General features: G+C 46.3%; 1 protein-coding gene across 1 annotated transcript in view; it reads left to right on the top strand.

Moving 5' to 3' along the window:
- JAKMIP3 (Janus kinase and microtubule interacting protein 3) overlaps positions 1-17,837 on the top strand; it is a 27,535-nt gene that overhangs the window by 8,928 nt on the left and 770 nt on the right. The window contains exons 3-20 of the mRNA XM_010023161.1: positions 226-441; positions 1,959-2,078; positions 2,918-3,064; positions 3,848-3,973; positions 4,434-4,469; positions 4,928-4,987; positions 6,235-6,363; positions 7,867-7,995; positions 9,130-9,213; positions 9,646-9,708; positions 10,053-10,151; positions 11,363-11,461; positions 11,551-11,604; positions 12,878-12,943; positions 13,381-13,449; positions 13,537-13,614; positions 16,687-16,890; positions 17,237-17,302. Of these exons, the coding sequence (XP_010021463.1) occupies positions 226-441; positions 1,959-2,078; positions 2,918-3,064; positions 3,848-3,973; positions 4,434-4,469; positions 4,928-4,987; positions 6,235-6,363; positions 7,867-7,995; positions 9,130-9,213; positions 9,646-9,708; positions 10,053-10,151; positions 11,363-11,461; positions 11,551-11,604; positions 12,878-12,943; positions 13,381-13,449; positions 13,537-13,614; positions 16,687-16,890; positions 17,237-17,302 (1,845 nt within the window). The remainder of the gene's footprint in view (positions 1-225; positions 442-1,958; positions 2,079-2,917; positions 3,065-3,847; positions 3,974-4,433; positions 4,470-4,927; positions 4,988-6,234; positions 6,364-7,866; positions 7,996-9,129; positions 9,214-9,645; positions 9,709-10,052; positions 10,152-11,362; positions 11,462-11,550; positions 11,605-12,877; positions 12,944-13,380; positions 13,450-13,536; positions 13,615-16,686; positions 16,891-17,236; positions 17,303-17,837) is intronic.

Raw genomic sequence — 17,837 nt, 5'->3', positions numbered from 1 at the left:
GCTGAGAAGAGACTTTATCCTGGGTGGGCCCCAGGAGAAGGGCAATATTCCAGAGTTGTTGAAGTGATTCATCTCATACACGCTATTTGCAAGTGATGCTGTTGTATTTTCCATGTGGAGGGCTGTTGGCACTGGGCACCTCCTGTCTGGCCGCGTTCGGGGTCGTCAGATGCTGTGTTGTTGTCAGCCGCTGCCTCGTGTGATTGTGTTCTGTTCTCCTTGTAGATGGAGGAGATTAAGTTTAAAGACAGAGCAGTCTACGTGCTGGAGAGAGAGTTAGGGGTGCAAGCCGGGCATGCTCAGAGACTGCAGCTCCAAAAGGAGGCTTTAGATGAACAACTTTCCCAGATCAAAGAGGCTGATCGGCATCTGAGCAGCCCCAAGCGGGAACTTCCTTATGCAAGTGGTGCAGGAGACGCTTCAGACCATTCGGGAAGCCCCGTAAGCACTTTCACGTGGTTTCACCTACACGAGCGAGCAGACACAGTGACAAAATGGCACAAAGTGACAATCTTGATGAGTGCACCCTCGAGCAACAGCTTTCCCATAGCTGCGAAGGGAGACCCCGGGGCACCCGTTGGTCAAGATCTAAGAGGAAACCTTGTTATGGGAGAGCTCTTGCTTGTCTGTCGTTGTGTTTTCTGGTTGGTTTGGTTTTGTTAGCAGGGTGAATCGTTCTGTTCTCTCTTCTTCACTGTACCATACTGCTGCCACCTGCCTGAATCCCACAGTTTGACACAACTTTGCTAACAAATGATGCAAATGCATTTCTAACAAGTGATGTATGTGTGCTAGCTTCTGGAGCTGCTAACAAGGAGTTTGAGAGCAGATGTACAAGGCCAGTTGACAAAGGGAACTGGGGGAAGGCAATTGGTGCACAAGAGCCATTAGCTCTGGGTTCCGTGCTGCTAAGTGCTCTTGCTCTCACCAGCAAGTGAATTCAACAGCCACTAGCCTGTCCTCTCCTAGTTTTTTTCTACAACACAATATCCAAACATGAATTTTTAGCCACCCTTTCACAATAGCTTGTTTAGTATAACTACAGCACTTTCCTGCTTCTGCCTTACTTTGCTCACATGTACCCCCCAGCTGACTGACCTCATACATCTGACGTGTGCAGATTTCCTCCATTGCTGATTCTCATCAAGATTTCTTTTGCGACAGCCTTAGTTTTTCTCAGTAGAAGCATAAAGACATAGACAGGAGCAAACCAACCTGGTTTATTCTTTGTCCTAAGCCTCTCCTGCACCTGTTGAATGAGGAACCCAAGACCTCCCAAAAGTGCCACCACCACTGTGGACACTGATTTGCTTCTTTCAATTTGAACTGCAGTTCTGCCAAACATCAGAACAAGCCCTAGAGAAGGGGAAAGTCTGTCACATTCCTGAATAGATGTAACTTCTCTGATTCTGAGTGAGAACACATCTACCTATATCTCTATTCATCTATGATTTGATGAAGCATTTTCACTCCAATAAAATGGCTTTACGAATGACCCTTTAGAGCCCCATAAGGCCACAGCTTTATGGATGAAGAGCTTGTGCAATGGTAGAATTGCCTGGATTTTCCCTGCTTGTACCCCAGCATTTTTAATACCATTTTCTTACAAAAGGTCCTCAGAGTGGGTGATGAGTCTGAAGCTCTCAGTTCAACAGTGGCATGCATTGGAAACACTGCCTCATTTTGGACGTTTTCTTTTTTCTTTCCACATTTACCATTTGTGGCATTGTGTTTGCATATACATACTTCTGCATTTGCATACTTTGTTCCATTACTCCCACCTTTCCATGGGTCTCATCCTGCAGCTCTCGGTGGCCAATTAGGTTACGTAGGTTACACTCTGCCCTGCAATGTTTTGGAATGTTCCGATTTGCAATAAGATGAAGTTTGAGCTTTGAAAAACATTGGCTTTATGTGTGCACTTATGAACAGTTATTTGCAGTTGATCTTTGTTTTAGGAACAGCAGTTGGATGAAAAGGATGCCCGGCGATTCCAACTGAAAATCGCGGAGCTGAGTGCCATCATCAGGAAGCTGGAGGACCGGAACGCGCTGCTCTCGGAGGAGAGGAACGAGCTGGTGAGTGCAGCGGTGGCTGCTCATGAACGTGCTGCTGTGGCTGTGCCTGGCCCCCAGAACACCAGGATACTTCCTCTTTGGAAATCACTGCAGGAGCAGCTGCCTCCTCCCTGTGCTCTGTGTTTGGATGCTGGGGACGGACTCTTCATCAGGGACTGTAGTGATAGGACAAGGGGTGATGGGTTCAAACTGAAACAGGGGAAGTTTGGGTTAGATCTAAGGCAGAAGTTCTTTACAGTGAGGGTGGTGAGGCACTGGAATGGGTTGCCCAAAGAAGTGGTAAATGCCCCATCCCTGGCAGTGTTCAAGGCCAGGCTGGACAGAGCCTTGGGCAACATGGTCTAGTGTGAGGTGTCCCTGCCCATGGCAGGGGGTTGGAACTAGATGATCTTGAGGTCCTTTCCAACCCAAACCATTCCATGATTCTATGATTGTAGGATTCTGTTATTTGGTGGTATGCCACACCACACTCATAGAATCACAGAATAGTTTGGGGTTGGAAGGGACCTTCATCTGGTTCCAACCCTCCACCCTGGGCAGGGACACCTCATCCTTGCTTGTATAACAATGAATTTGTAAGATGGCATCAGCTGGAGTTATTTTTATCTATTTTCAAAAAGAAATACTTTTCCCACATGGCACAATTGTTGCAGAGATTGAACATCTCTTGAAGGAGGAAGAACCTGCTTCCCAGTGGAAAATACCAAGAGGTTTTGATCAATTCTGCTTTGTGTTAGGAGGAAACACTGCTAGTGTGATAGAGAAAATGGAAAATGAGGAATATATCTGGTGAAAAACAGCAGCTCCAGAGGTGGAAGTAAATTCTCTTTATCTTCCAGTTGAAGCGTCTGCGAGAAGCTGAAAGTCAGTATAAGCCCATTCTGGACAAAAACAAGCGTCTTAGCAGGAAGAACGATGAACTGTCACATGCCTTACGTCGAATGGAAAACAAGCTAAAATTTGTGACACAAGAAAACATCGCAATGGTAAGTGTGACGCCCGGGAGGAACACTTTGTTTGGTACTCACAGGGCTGGAGAAGTCAGGCAACATTCCAAGCCTGCAAGTCCAAGAGGGAACCTCCCCCTTCCCGGTGTGGCTGTGATGCTCTGTGGTGCGCTGCAGAGTGGGTTTTGGCTTGAACATTTTGTTTTCATAAAATGATTTATTTTAGCTTTAAAAACAAATAGTTCTGAAGTAAAGAAACTGTGTGAGCTTTGCGCACTCTGCTCAGTCACCACTGCTCAGCTCCCACCTGAGCACAGGTCACCCCACCTGACCTTTGACTTCTGTGCCAAACCTCCTCATCATCCCTAGGAAATGTGCCCTTGTGACTGCTCCCTGGTTTCCCAGTTGGATATTGCTAGTGGGCCATAGCAGGTAGCCAGTACTCATAACGTACCAGCCGGAATGCAGGTGTGCTGAGGTCACCTTGTGCGTGCTGCAGCTCCAGGACTGCTGCAGGTCAATGCACAAGAGCAACCCACAAAGAGGCAACAGTGGTCCCAGCTCTGAATTCCTCCTCCCGTGGGATTCACAGTGCCCAGCAGCACAGAAGCACACATGCAGCTGGGCTGCTGCTACCCTCCTCTTTGGCAGGCGGTTTGATGGCCCATGTCCTGCTGCTTGCTCAGCAAAAGGGCAGCAGGACAGCTGCCAGAACAGCCATTAGGTTGGATGCATCACTAGCTGTCAAGGGAAGGGTTGTGCACTGGCCTTTGGCAAAGCCTCCTGAGCATTTCTCTTCTGCCATGTGGTTTTCCTCTTTAGAGGCAAAGAGCTGGAACAATAAGGAGACCAAGCTCTTTGAATGACCTTGACCAGGAAGAAAGGGAAGTTGATTTCCTGAGACTACAAGTTATTGAACAGCAAAATATCATTGATGAGCTCTCCAAGGTAAGAGGTAACACTGCTGCTCCCCTGCGAGCTCAGCTAGGGCTGCAGCAGAACAGGAAGCCTAAGCAAGGGGTGCATGGGGCTCCATGGGCTAACAGCACAGCTTGGTCAGTGGCCATGGTAGACATCTCCATGATGAATATAAGTTACCTGTGGTTTGGTATTAGGAAAATCCTTTCAATCTGCATTGCCTTTGCATGACAGAACCACTGCAGCACATCCAGGAGATATGGATATAGAGGGAATGTCAGAGCTCCTTTAGCTGGAGATAGCATCAGGGCTGAAGACTGCTGTGTACAAGGGGGTGTTCTGCAAGGCCGTGCTTGGGATTTTGCTTCTTTCACATGTTCTCAGTCTTTGCAAACAGAACATTCTGAAATCATAATGCTTCTCAAGAAAATACCTATTTATCTGTTTATTTGAAGTCTGTACGCTTACTAATTTCATCCTTTTTCATTAGACACTGGAAACTGCTGGCTACGTGAAGAGTGTCATGGTAAGAATGACTTTAACTTCATCCTCACCTTTGCATGCTTTAAATTCCTGTCCATGAAAGCCTGCAGGGTGTGATAGTATTTATTAGCGTTTACACCCCTCTTCAGGCAGCAAGCTAAAACAGTGCTTTTCTCAGCGTAGATGTTGCCAAAGGCCCTAGCAGCAAAGCTTGTGCTGCAAGGAAAAGAGTATTTGATTTTCTTCTGTTGCTTTTGCTGATGTCAGGATTTGCCATTGGGCCGATGATGGTGGCACATTGGCAGTGTCCCACAGTGTCATCACATCCTTTTACCAAATGGATAAAAGGAAAGAGTATAAGGGTTTCCTTTTAGAAGTTTTAAACCGGTCCGTGAGTCTATGGTTCTATTTTGAGGCAGTGGCCAGCACTGATGGTACTATTTCTTGACTGCCAGTACTGACATAGTTAAACAAGATAATGTATGTATCTGATTCTTTCAGGAACGCGATAAACTGTTGAGGTATAGGAAGCAACGGAAAAAAATGACAAGAATTCCTAAGGTAAGGAACAAAGCTTTTATTGTGGTATGCTGATGGGCATGGGCATGCTGGCTTCCTGGGATGCTCCGCGCACCTCAGAGCCACATGGGGGGACATTGTCCTCAAGGGTCTGCAGGCAGGTCATGGTCTTGAATTCGGTCATGTAGTTCAAGAGCATTTATAGGCTGGTTGGGATGTTCAGAAAAGAGCTGCTGGGGGTAGGGACACCGTTTGCATTGCACACTGGGAGCATTTGCATGTGCTGCGTTAACCAGAGCAGTCCCGCAGGACCTTGGTGGTGTGTGAGTGTCTTAAGATGAGACAGATTTCATGAATTAACACATTTCCAAATGATGCTTTAATGGCACTGCCTGGAAACACATGTAGGCTGTAAATAATTCATGAGAGAGGTTAGTAACATGCAGAAATTGCTGGTTACAAGAAGCATTGGGCAGAGCTCAGGGAAACAGAAAATGTCGGTTAATGACCACTTGGCAGCATGTTAATATAAATATTAACACTGAAACAGCATCGTAAGGTCTAATGTCAGCGACCAGAGAGCAAGCTGTGTTCTATGCATGAAGAATCAGCTGATGAATCTGTAAATAACAAATTGTGCTCAACGTGAGATAGCTCCTTCACTCCTGCCAGCCTACAAACAGCAAGCAGGCCTTTGAAAGAGCTACATTTTGTCTCCTTCAAGAGTTATCCACTGCAAATTAAAACAAGAAGCCAAAAATCTAGAGACGCTTTGTAAATCAGCACTGAAAAATATCTTTGGAACTGTGCTTGAAACATTGTCTTTGGCTTTACCACCACTACCCTCGTTGCTTTAAACAGAAGGCAGCTTGGAGTGGGAAACTGGCTCTCTTCAAACTGCAGAATCACTGCAGTGGTGATCAGCTTCACATTTCCAAGGAGAATAGTTTTGGCGAATCTAACTTGCCATGTGACAGATATGGTAATGGCAGGAGGGACATTGTGGTGGTGACAATAATCTAGCAAAGCCATTTCAATGCACAGCTCCCTCCTGACGTGGAGGTGCACACCCAAAGTGAGCAGAGGGCTCTGCCTGAGCCAGAGAAAGCTGGAGGAAAATAGACGAAATGAAGGCAGGGAGTTGAGGTTCCTCCCGAGGGGTGTGTGTTCAGACCCCACAGAGGTGCAGGGTTTAGCCATGTGTCCAAAGCCACTGCTGGGCCCCCGATGCCACTGGGCTGGCACAGGCGATGGCTCCGCTACGGTCAGTGACACCTTCTCTCTGCCAGAAGCCGGTTGTGGAGACATTCTTTGGCTACGATGAAGAAGCTTCCTTGGAGTCTGATGGTTCCTCTATCTCGTATCAAACTGACCGCACAGATCAAACCCCTTGCACGCCTGAGGATGACTTGGAAGAGGTATCCAGCAAAACCCCGCTGTGTTTGTGTTGAAACCTCTCTGCTAGTTTTTCGTGACATTCCTGGGCTGTTGCATCATTCACCTGTCCCCTCTGACCAGAAAATGAAAAATTGATGTTCAGTTTAATACTGTGCCTTTGGTTAATATCCCTCAAGTACCCAGTAATTTTACAGCTTTACAGCTTGCTAGAAAGCTGTAAATATTATATCCTAAAAATACTACATATATAATAGATATATAGGTTAGAGGTCTAAAACGACTGAGCAGTTGGACAGCCCTGGGCAGATCTGGTCACGCTGAGGTTTACTGCAGGTTTGTGCATGTGTGGTTTGGTTCAGGTCCTCCTGTCTCTCATTTTGAGCTCAGCCCAGAGCACAGCCTTGAGCGCTGAGGTTCGTGTTTTCTGGAGGAGAGGTAAGAGCCCCCCAAAGCCACTGTTCCCAGAGGAAGGACTGTCCCTCCTACCGAGGTGGTGTCTTTTTGGGAGGCTCTGAATGCAGAGTGCAAAGGTAGCTGGTAATACACATCAAAGTTAGGATTCCTGGTACCTTGCATGACTTCCCTACACACACATTCCCGAGTGCATGTCAGATCACTACACTGTTGTCTCTGGGCTCAACAAGAATCTTGTCATGGACAAAAACCCACTGATAATGACTCTATGGTTATCATCTGGTATTTATACTCAGCCTTTTTACAGCTGCTGGCTGCAAACCTTCATCTGCCATTTCACCTGTTCCACGCGTTGTCAGGAGATCTGTTATAAGGGAACCTAAAGAATTCCCATCTCCCTCATAAAAGATGCATGACTGGTTACGGGGAGTGTGCTGCACTGCAGGAAACCTGAGTGTATTTTTGTATGTATGAGCCTCTTGATCTCTCATTCCTGTATTGACATGTTCCCTGTTCAACAGTACAAAGGGTCTCCATGCAGCCAGCAGTGTAATTGCATTTCATGTCAAGTGAAATATTCTGGTCAGCCTGACATGAACTCATTCTGTGCTGGATACTGTAAGGAGACTGAGGAAGAATGAAGGGCTCTTTTCATGCTGATGCCACTATTGCTACAAGCGTTAACTCTAGATTAGTGTGTTAATACTTGAGTGAGGCTGTCAGGCTTGGCTTGGGAAAGCTTGGAAACCTTTTGTTGTGTCAAGAAAGTTGTATTTTCATCTTTAATTGTGATGACTCTGCCTGTTACAGTAATAAAGAGTGATTCAGTCATGAGTGTGTGACTTGGATGGCAAGTTTTTACCTTCCCAAGGCAGAGGAAAGTCTCTTTTTTATTTCCAATATTGCATTTTCTTGATGTAAGTATGTGTAAGAGATGTTTAAGGGACAAAAGAGAAGTAGTCCAAGGGCATCTGAGGGGACATAACCAAGATCCTCAGTACTGTGCTTCCCAAATTGCATTTTGGCATTTCTTAGGGAAAGCAAATATTTTTTCCTATCATTGCAGACAAAAAGCTACGGGGACAATGCATCTTTGGTTTTAATTCCAGGGCATGGCCAAGGAAGAGACAGAACTGCGGTTTCGGCAGCTGACGATGGAGTACCAGGCTCTGCAACGAGCATACGCCCTATTGCAAGAACAGGTCGGAGGAACATTGGATGCAGAACGAGAAGTTAAGGTCTAAATGGCTTATATTACATGAAAATAAAGGATTGTCATTGTATGGGGGTTTCCACTTGCACTTGCTCCATTGTTTTATGTTTGTTGGGCAGGACACAGTCAGACTGGTTCTGAGGGGGCTCCAGGGTCTCTATCTCCTGCTTCCCCATGAGGGGCTGGTCCACTGGAAGAACCACTGTTACTACTGTTCGTCTTTTCACCTCTGATCAGTTTAAGAGAAATTCAGAGAGAATTTTATATGGGAAAACTTTAAAATTAAGCTCTTCTTCCATAAAACTCTAGGGCAGCTAGCCCTGAATATGTGATGCTTGGTGCTAAATTCCTTCTAGCTTCTGTGAGATTCCAGGATTCCTCAGAAAATGACTTAGAGCTGAGATCCTTCTTCTTAATTCAACTGCAAAGTGTCCTATGCTATTCTGCCCACTTATCTGCCTCACACAGCCCATGTGGCTGCACACACCTGGCATAAAATCTTCGAGTCCCAGGCTGATCTGGGTAGGAAGGACCTTAAAGCTCCTCCAGCTCCAACCCCTGCCACGAGCAGGGACACCTTCCACTAGAGCAGGTTGCTCCAAGCCCCTGAATGAAAATAAGCATGCAGCTACAAGTATAGTAAAAAATTGCACACAATGCAGTAAGACCATCAGATAGAGCAGTAAATGCATGAAGAGCAACTCAGTTGGCCAGTTGGTAACGTTACATGTGTAGGGGCTGTTCTGAGCATCTTAACTTATCAAAAGTTATAGGAAAAAAGTGTGCCCAGAGCAAAGTGTGCAACCTTTGTGTGATACTGCCTTTCTTAAAAGCCCTGTTCTAGGTTAGGGAGGGCTGCTGAGTGCAGACTGCCATAGCCACGTGAGAGAGGCCATACACATTTTGCTGCCCTGATGGGATTCTGCTTATGTTCATCCTGAGTTCAGTCTCAAATTTATTATCCCGTCTTAGAGACTTCTTTCTGTGATTAATGGCTCCTGCTGTGTGCTTTGCTGCAAACTGATTCTGCCAAAGAACTTGAAAGCCCATTTGTTAAAAGTATGTGATATTTTCAGCATTTTCTGTACCTGTGTTAGCTTTAGTCTGTTAGAGAAAGTTTGATGGATGGTTTTTTGTCTTTTCCCCTCATATCCCACAGACACGTGAGCAGCTCCAAGCAGAAATACACCGGTCGCAGGCTCAGATCCAGGACCTGGAGAAGGCCCTTGCAGAGCAGGGACAGGTAATGCCTGTGGCTGAACCCCTGATACATAATGTCTTGGGGGTTGAGGGCTTTATATAGTCATCAAACTAGGGTATTAGTTTCAAAACAAGGCTTATTTTGCCTGACTTTCAGAAATATGTAACTTATTTTCAATGTAGTAGAAATTCAATAGAAGCTAGAAATATTTCTTTTAATGAAAACCAATTTTTTCACTTGGAAGAGGTTTTTAGTCACTGGAGTGTTTCTATTCCATTTTTATAATGTAGACTGTTAAAATAATGGAAAAATATAGCTTAGGAAGTTATTTTAGCAAATAATGGAATTACAGTTTCATGTGCAGTATTAGTCTATCCCTCTTCTCTATCTGCATGATTCACTGAAGTACCTGCTGCTGTGCTTGTGCTAACCATTGCCAGCTTCACCTACAACACTGGTCATTTCTTTCTCAAGGACATGAAGTGGATTGAGGAGAAGCAAGCGCTGTATAGAAGAAACCAGGAACTGGTAGAAAAGGTGTCCAATGCTTCTATTTGTATCATTCAAATAATATTTGTATCTTAAGGGATGCAGGAGGTGTAGTATTTTAATCTGTACTACACAGCTCTGGTGGTAATAATTAATGTATAATAAGATGATATGTATAAACCTACCAGGAGAAGAGGTTTTCTGGCCTTCCCTGTTGTCCCATACAATGTCCTTGTCACATGAGGACGGTGGCTCTGGGGAGGAGCCCCCATTCCCCATCACTGGTGCCATATGCCCCTGCTCACTGACCCCGTGTTTCCCTGGCATGGTCAAGGCACATGGATCTCAAGTGACATACAGGCAGTGCTAACCACAGCTCCTTTCTTCTGCAGATAAAACAAATGGAAGCAGAGGAAGCTCGCTTGAAACATGATGTCCAGGATGCGAAGGATCAAAACGAGCTCCTGGAGTTCAGGATCTTGGAGCTTGAAGTGAGCACGTGTTGCAGCCCTGGTCCTGCCCTGGTTTGTGTGAGCTCTGGCTGGGGGCACTCCCCATATGTACTGTAAAGAGCTATGCTGCCCTGAATGAGAGCAAAGGGTTTGGCACAAAGTGCTAATGAAAGAGGAAAACCACCCCGAACACCCAGGGATCAATGCCAGTGTTCTAGATAGGTTGTTCTGGCAGTCTTACTACTTAAATAATTTAACTTCCAGAAGACTGGCTCATGGTGGAGACACATATTTTACTGTACTCCATCTGTCCTGAAAATGCAAAGAGATGAAACCAGCACAGATCATACATGGGAAAGAAAAAAGAAAAAGAAACTTTTTGTGTTCATTGCCAAAACCCATGGCTGTTGTTTCACCTCTTGTTAAACATGCAGAGGAGGGTTTGTGTGCCCCAGGTTGCTAAAGTTAGTCCACTGAGCCTTCTGCTTTCTGGATCACTACCTGTACAAACAGAACCTATAAGCTCTTGGAAACTGTATTTAAATTCTTGAAAAGAGAGATTAACAAAGCAGACACTAATAAGGGAAATGTAAGTGCTATATTATATTAGGTATAGAAGCATGGAATCACAGGCTGGTTTGTTTTGGAAGGTCCCTTAGAGCTCACCCAGCTCCAACCCCTGCCACGGACAGGGACACCTTCCACTAGAGCAGGTTGCTCCAAGCCCCTGTGTCCAACGTGGCCTTGAACACTGCCAGGGATGGGGCAGCCACAGCTTCTCTGGGCACCCTGTGCCAGCGCCTCAGCACCCTCACAGGGAAGAACTTCTTTTTTTTGTTCGAGTTTTGTTCAAATATGTAATATAGTCACATAACAGGGAAGTGGTCATGGTTGGTGCCCAGTGAAGCAGCATGATGGGAAAATGTTAGCACTGTTAGTATTACATTGATAATACATGGCTGATCCCCTGTGCAGTGGGGTGAGGACTTCCCCGTCAGCCCCAAGTGCCATCACAAAAGCACATGCTGTGGCTGGAGAAGTGGCTCTGGCTCCTGGCTCTTAGTGCCAGTAGCCCCAGGGTGCAGAGAGAAGGGTGCTCTTTGCACCCGAAATGAAGCCATCCTGTGACCATACAGCTTTGTGATGAGCTCGTTAGAGCTGCCCTTTTCAAACCATGTTTTGTGCTCTCTGTGATCTGTCAGCTGTGAGGTACCACAGTGGGTATAACCAAGCAACTCTTGTCATTGCAGGAGAGGGAGCGGCGATCACCTGCCATCAACTTCCATCACGGTCCCTTTACAGAGGGGAAAAGCCCTCTCCAGGTGTACTGCGAGGCAGAAGGTGTAACAGTAAGGGATCCTCCTGTCGTGCTTTCCTTCCCCTCGGTGAAGCCAGGCACTCTGTTCTGACTCCTGCTTTTCCATTTCTCTCTTGTTAGGACATAGTAGTAGCAGAGCTGATGAAAAAGTTGGACATTTTAGGGGATAACGCCGTAAGTGTATGTTCCTTTAATAAATTGTGCATGCTTTGGTCAGTGTCAGTCTTCATGTGAAGCTAGCAAAGCCTCCTTGGGGTGCTGCTGCACAGCCTGTCCTGCAGCCCAAGCACGGGGCTGTGAGCTCAGCATTCCCTGGCTCTTCTCGGGGTGGTTACAGGCTCCTGGCAGTGCCATGCGGGATCCTGGTGTCACGACATGGCTCTGAGTGTTCCAATGGTTTGGAAAATATTTTGCAGCTTTGGTGTTTGTTTTTTTTCTGGCCGCTGTCCCCACAGGCTCCTTTGTTGCTTACTCTGCCTTTGCTTTGCTTTGCTTTGCTTTGGCATTCTAGCAACTCTGTGTTCTGGTTTTGTCTAAACCCCATAAACCTTTGGTAGCAACCAGGATATTAAACAAAAAGCTACAACAGCAGCATGAGAAGAAGCAGCAAATAATGAGGAATTTGAAAGTGTTTCTCCTTTAGCAAATGGAAGTAATTACATGAATAGTTATGTATATAGAAGATCTAGATCCCTTTGTGTATTTATTCCCTGCACTCCCATCTGTCAGCAGAGCCACAGAGCCCATGGCTGTGCAGGCAGAAGGGAGCAGAGCCCTTGGCCACCGTGGGGAGATCACACCACTGGCACCAGCTCTGCAGAAAGCCAACAGCTTCCTAATCATGGGAATAACAGCTCGTGGCTCTCTGGATCGGAACAAATGTGGCCCCAGACCAGAGGGTTTCCCTCCTCCTGGTGTATCTGTGGTCAGAGTAAGACCAAAGTTTGGAATCAAATGCAAAACACGGTTTCAGTACTTTAATGTTTTAAAACAGCAGCAAAACATGAATCGAAAAGCTGACATCTTCACACATGCTTTCCAAAATCATGGCTTTGCCCCACAAAATAAGGATTGTGTGTTAACCTGCTGTGCATGGAATGAACTCACAGACTGACAGCTGCATCTCTTCTGAAAGGCACACTGTGCTAAGCTTGATCTTGTCTTGTGTATCTGTGTTTATTCCCTGTTGGGTAAAAACAGGCCCAGTGTCACCTGGTTTTTTGGTAAATGTGAAAATTTTAGAAGAATTAACTCTATGTATGATAGAATCCAGCATGAAAAGTTACACTTGTTTTTGCAGTGCTGTTACATTACAACACTAATTTTCTTAGTTTCTTGTTCCTTGAACATCCTTAATTTCGTATTTATTTAATGCAGCAGTGCCCAAGTAGTGGATTAGTAACAAGACATTGGGATTTGTTGTAATTCTATTCTGCTTTTGGTGCAGAATCTGACCAATGAAGAGCAAGTAGTTGTCATACAAGCAAGGACTGTCCTCACGCTGGCTGAAAAGGTAAGAACAGCACATCAAACCCAAACTCACTGGTAAATACCTTACTGGCAGCCTCATAGCAGCTCACCTGGGGGCCAGGGTGAGGTGGGTGATGGCTTCATCACCAAATGCAGTGGTTCTTTATATGGAATTACACTGGTTTTTGCCAGAATAGGGGTGACATTCAGGCAATACAGACAGACATTGCTTAGATTTAAATGTTACTTAATTAGCACAATGACATTAGAAGGTAAATGACTTTGAAATCCTGCGTTTTTCTGCCAATATATATAACAGAAAAAAAGTAATAATAGAGCAAGTTTTCCTCTTTTATTTAGTGAATTTAAGTAAGTAGTTGCAGTGTGTGCTGACAGCTCCTAAGGTCATAGTGATCACTGAATATGAGGTGTGCCGCTGCTGCTCTTTGGGCTTAATCCCCTGCTCGCTGTTTTGTGCAGTGGCTACAGCAGATCGAAGTCACGGAGTCTGCGCTGCAGCAGAAGATGCTGGACCTTGAGAATGAAAAGGTACCGAGGGAAGGAACCGTGGGACAAGTAGCAGAAGAGCATCACGGTAGATGCCATTGCACTGACTGCCTCTTCCCCTGTCCCCAGGAGCTGTTCAGCAAGCAGAAGGGTTACCTGGATGATGAGCTTGATTTCAGGAAACAGTCCTTGGACCAAGCTCACAAGGTGAGGAAAAACAGCTGAATGATGACATCTTGATTAGCTTCCCATGTGTAATATGTGTGGTCTGCTCCCTATAGAAAAGCTCTGCTTTGGACAGGACAGAACATGGAGTAACCTGAGGACTAAATAGAACTAAACAAACCCCCCATGCCCTGCACTAACAATGAGTTCCTTATGGACAGAGTTCCTTATGCTTGGTGGACCTTACAGGATTAGGACCTGAACATTAACTCATTAAACACAAGTTTTAATGTAGCAGAGGTTTCAGGAAATGACTGGCAAGCAAATGATATTCTCAGTAAGTTCTCTTCTCCCTCCAAACTAGAGCTTTTAGGCTAGACATTTCCTTAGATCTTAGGTTACAGCCTGTGTAACCAGAAGAGCAGGAGGTATTGTGTGATTCTACAAACCTGAAATGAAACTGCTTTTAGGTCAGGTTCATCATTAGCTGATCCTAAGCCATTTCAACCATATCATAGAATCAAAGAATCCTGGTATGGTTTGGTTAGGTAGGGACCTTAAGAGATCTTCTAGTTCCAACCACCTGCAATGGGCAGGAACAACCATCTCCTCAGTCATCTGCTGTCTCATTTCCTTCAATTAGAGAAAAGTTCAGTATATACTCACGAAAGACATACATTTGCATATCAGTGTATCTCATTCTTTCAGTTCCATTTAAATCTTGAGCCCAGTTGCACTTTCTGAGTAGCAATGAGTATTTACACCTCTCTCTCTGGATACCTGTTCTCTATTTTCATCACAAACCATTTGGGGGAGCTTTTCCTCAATCCATTTTCTGTCTCTAAGGATGATTTTTAAGACTGATTTTGCCACATGCTGAGCTATATCTGGAACCAGTGTCTATGCACAGCAGCTCCGGGGCCTCCTCTGGACTCGCCTCAACAGCTCCATGTCCCTCTTGTGTTGTTGCCCCAGAGCTGGATCAGGACTGCAGAGGGGGGACCTGCTGCTCATGCTCTGGGGTGCAACCCAGCACACAGCGGGGGTCTGGGCTCAAGTGCACACTGAAGCTGGGTCATGGGGAGTCATGTTAGGTCATATTGGGTCATATTTGGTCATGTTCTTGAAAGGCATCACACGAGTGTCTGCGGGCAAAGCAATGGGCTTTACTCCTGGGCACAAATGCAGGCTGAAAGCAGCAAAGAAGCTTTGTTCTGCCCTGAATTTAGAGTGGCAAAAGCTCTTTTGATTTGTATAATATGTTTCACTTTCATGTTTTCTTTGTGCCCCTTGGGATGAGGAGCTGCTAATCTTCCTCACTAACTGCAGCCAACAGGATTACCAGCTATAACCACTAAGCTTCCTGCACGGTTTTCGCTCCCTTGGGCTGCTGGAAGGGGGGATTTTGCTCTGAGAAGCACTTGGCTCACAAAGAGACTCCTGATGATGATGATGCTGCTCTGGAGACCATGAATTCCCCCACACTCTTTCTTCTTCACATGTCAGTGTAATCTCAGAGCACAGCAGTTGTGTAACTGAGGTTTGGGGCCCAACAGAAACCCATGTTTCAAACAGCAGCATTTCATCAAAGCAGTGATGGTTAGCAAGGATGTTGCTATTGTTTTAAAAGTGAAAGCAGAGTCTTCTTCTGAGATCTGATCTAATCTCACAGAGATACCGTGATTGCTGTCCCTCAGTTAGCATCAGAATCCAGAACTCCTGCCGTGATACTGTTATTGTACATGCTCCTTTTCTTCTGTCTGACTCTGCTAAGACCTAGTAAGAAACCACCACAAGCAGCCTCAGGTGGGGAAACTTGATGGTTTTTAACTGAGCTGTATTATTACAGCAGATGTCAACAGCAATGTCAAACAGCCTCTGGAGGTTCAACCCACCCAGTGCAGCAGCCTCCTGAGGCCATGGAGAGTTCTGCAAGGTTCAACCTGCACCACCACAGTCCTGTTCTCCTGAGGCCATGGAGCGCTCTGCAAGACACCAGCAGCTTTGTGGAGGGTGTGCAGAGGTGCCATCAGGGGCTGCTTTGTCTCTTGCTCTATATCAGACTTGCTCTATCAGTCAAAAAGATTTCTGTTTGCTTTTGGCTTGCATGAAGGGATATCTTGGACTTTGAGGCAGCAAACATTGTCTGAGTCACCTGCCCTAGGAGGGTGCTGGGCTTGATGACGTGGGGAAACATTCCCAGTCCTCTTCCTACACACTTGTGTATCTTGGTACATCTGGAGGGCACATCTGTCTGAGCAGGAGTCATTTTCTGATGCAGTAAAGTAAAATCTCTGCAGCCTGAGACTGCAGGAACAGAGCCCAGCTACCAGATACATTTTTCATGAGCATAAAGCCTCTCGGAGCTGACAGCTCTGCCAGAGAGGGCTGGAGACACGCTCACACCAGGCATTTTAAGCTCATTGGTACAAAATGCTGCAAGCACACAGCAGGGAGTTGTTCCTTTCTGGCAGGAGCTGGTGCTGCTGCCCCCTCTGCTGCTGCATTCAGAATAGCTGGGAAAGGTGAACTGAGAGACTCAATACTGCATTTAAATAGCTGTAACTCAAAAAACGAGTCTTTATTAACCACTGTCCCTTTTCCCTTTGCATGGAATCATAGAATGGTTTGAGTTGGAAGGGACCTTAAGCTCACCCAGTGCCAACCCCCTGCCATGGGCAGGGACACCTTCCACTAGAGCAGGTTGCTCCAAGCCCCTGTGTCCAACCTGTCCTTGAACACTGCCAGCGAAGTGTTCCCTTTTCCCTTTTCCCTTTTTCCTTTTCCCTTCTTGTTTTATTTTTCTTCTTGCCTTTCCTCCCCGTGACCATCTCCCCATCTCCAGAAAGGAGACATTGACACCCATATATTTTTGGAGAGGCAGATTTGGCGGGGCCCAGGGACCACCCCAGGTCCAGTGCTGCTCAGAGCCCCACAGGATCAAAGCATCCTGAAGTATTTCCCCACCCCCAGATTGAGTTTTCCACACTGTCTGTGCGAGAAGCTCAGCTCACAACCCCTCCACCATTCCCATTCCCTCACTGGGGTAGGATTTTCAGTTCCTCACAAAACCAGCCGTGGTGAAGCTGACAGCCTTATATTGTTTTTGATCAGCAAATTCTGGAATTAGAAGCCATGCTCTATGATGCCCTGCAGCAAGAAGCTGGAGCCAAAATCTCCGAACTTCTTTCAGAAGAGGAGAAGGAGAAGCTGAAGAGCGCCGTGGAGCAATGGAAGCGGCAGGTGATGAGCGAGCTCCGGGAGAGGGATGCCCAGATCCTGCGGGAAAGGATGGAGCTCATTCAGCACGCACAGCAGGTAGGCAACGGGGCCCGGCTGCGGTTAGACTCAGGGTGGGATGGTGCCTCAGGTGCATCATGAGCTGGTGAGCACCAGCCTCTCCTCATAGAGCTGTACCAGAAATGGCTGCTTCTGGGTCAGGTTGTGCTTTGCCTTGAATACGATCCCTGCAAACAGGGCACTTTAGTTTTCCTGAATGTGTCACATGTGGTGACAATCACAGAGAACTCATCTACAACTTAAAACCTAACTTGTTTTTTTAGAAGCACAGCACATACAATTTGTATCTCCCAAACTAATGCATCTTCCGGGTACATCTGTATTTGGTTGGTTAATAAATATTTCTTTATTTGACATCTGACAGAGAATTAAAGAGCTAGAAGAAAGAATTGAAGGCCAAAAAAGACAAATAAAAGAGTTAGAGGAAAAGGTAAGGTAAAGCAGATGACACAGTTACTGTATGTGCACATGACCATCTATTAATGTCACCTTGGCTAAGGAAACAGTCTTAGTTTGTGTGTGTTAGAGCAGCAAGTTCATGTGAGAGCACCAGGAAACCATCTCACATTGGCATCAGTCCCCTGAGAGGGAGAGGTTACCAGCTGAAACTGAGTCTTTCCTTCTGCTGTCCTTCAGGACAGTGCAGAACACAGGACACAGCAGGGATGTGGGGTCCAGCTGCACTGGAGCACCTGAGAGCAGAGGCTGAGGCCAGCACTTGCCCTGGGGAAGGAGCCGGGACCTTTTCTCCTCCCTCCTGTCCCCAGCATTGGCACATGGGGCTGCGCTGGCCGGGCTTCCCAGAGGAAACCATAGAGTGATCCTAGAATGGTTTGTGTTGGAAGAGAGCTTCAAGCTCCTCCAGCTCCAATCCCTGCCCCGGGCAGGGACACCTTCCACTAGAGCAGGTTGCTCCGAGCCCCTGTGTCCAGCCTGGCCTTGAACACTGCCAGGGATGGGGCAGC

Source organism: Nestor notabilis, unplaced genomic scaffold (assembly GCF_000696875.1).
Source record: "Nestor notabilis isolate BGI_N333 unplaced genomic scaffold, ASM69687v1 scaffold8581, whole genome shotgun sequence".
In the NCBI taxonomy this organism is placed as follows: domain Eukaryota; kingdom Metazoa; phylum Chordata; class Aves; order Psittaciformes; family Psittacidae; genus Nestor; species Nestor notabilis.
The sequence above is the reverse complement of the archived record's forward strand: the minus strand, read 5'-3'. Positions and strand labels throughout refer to the sequence as shown.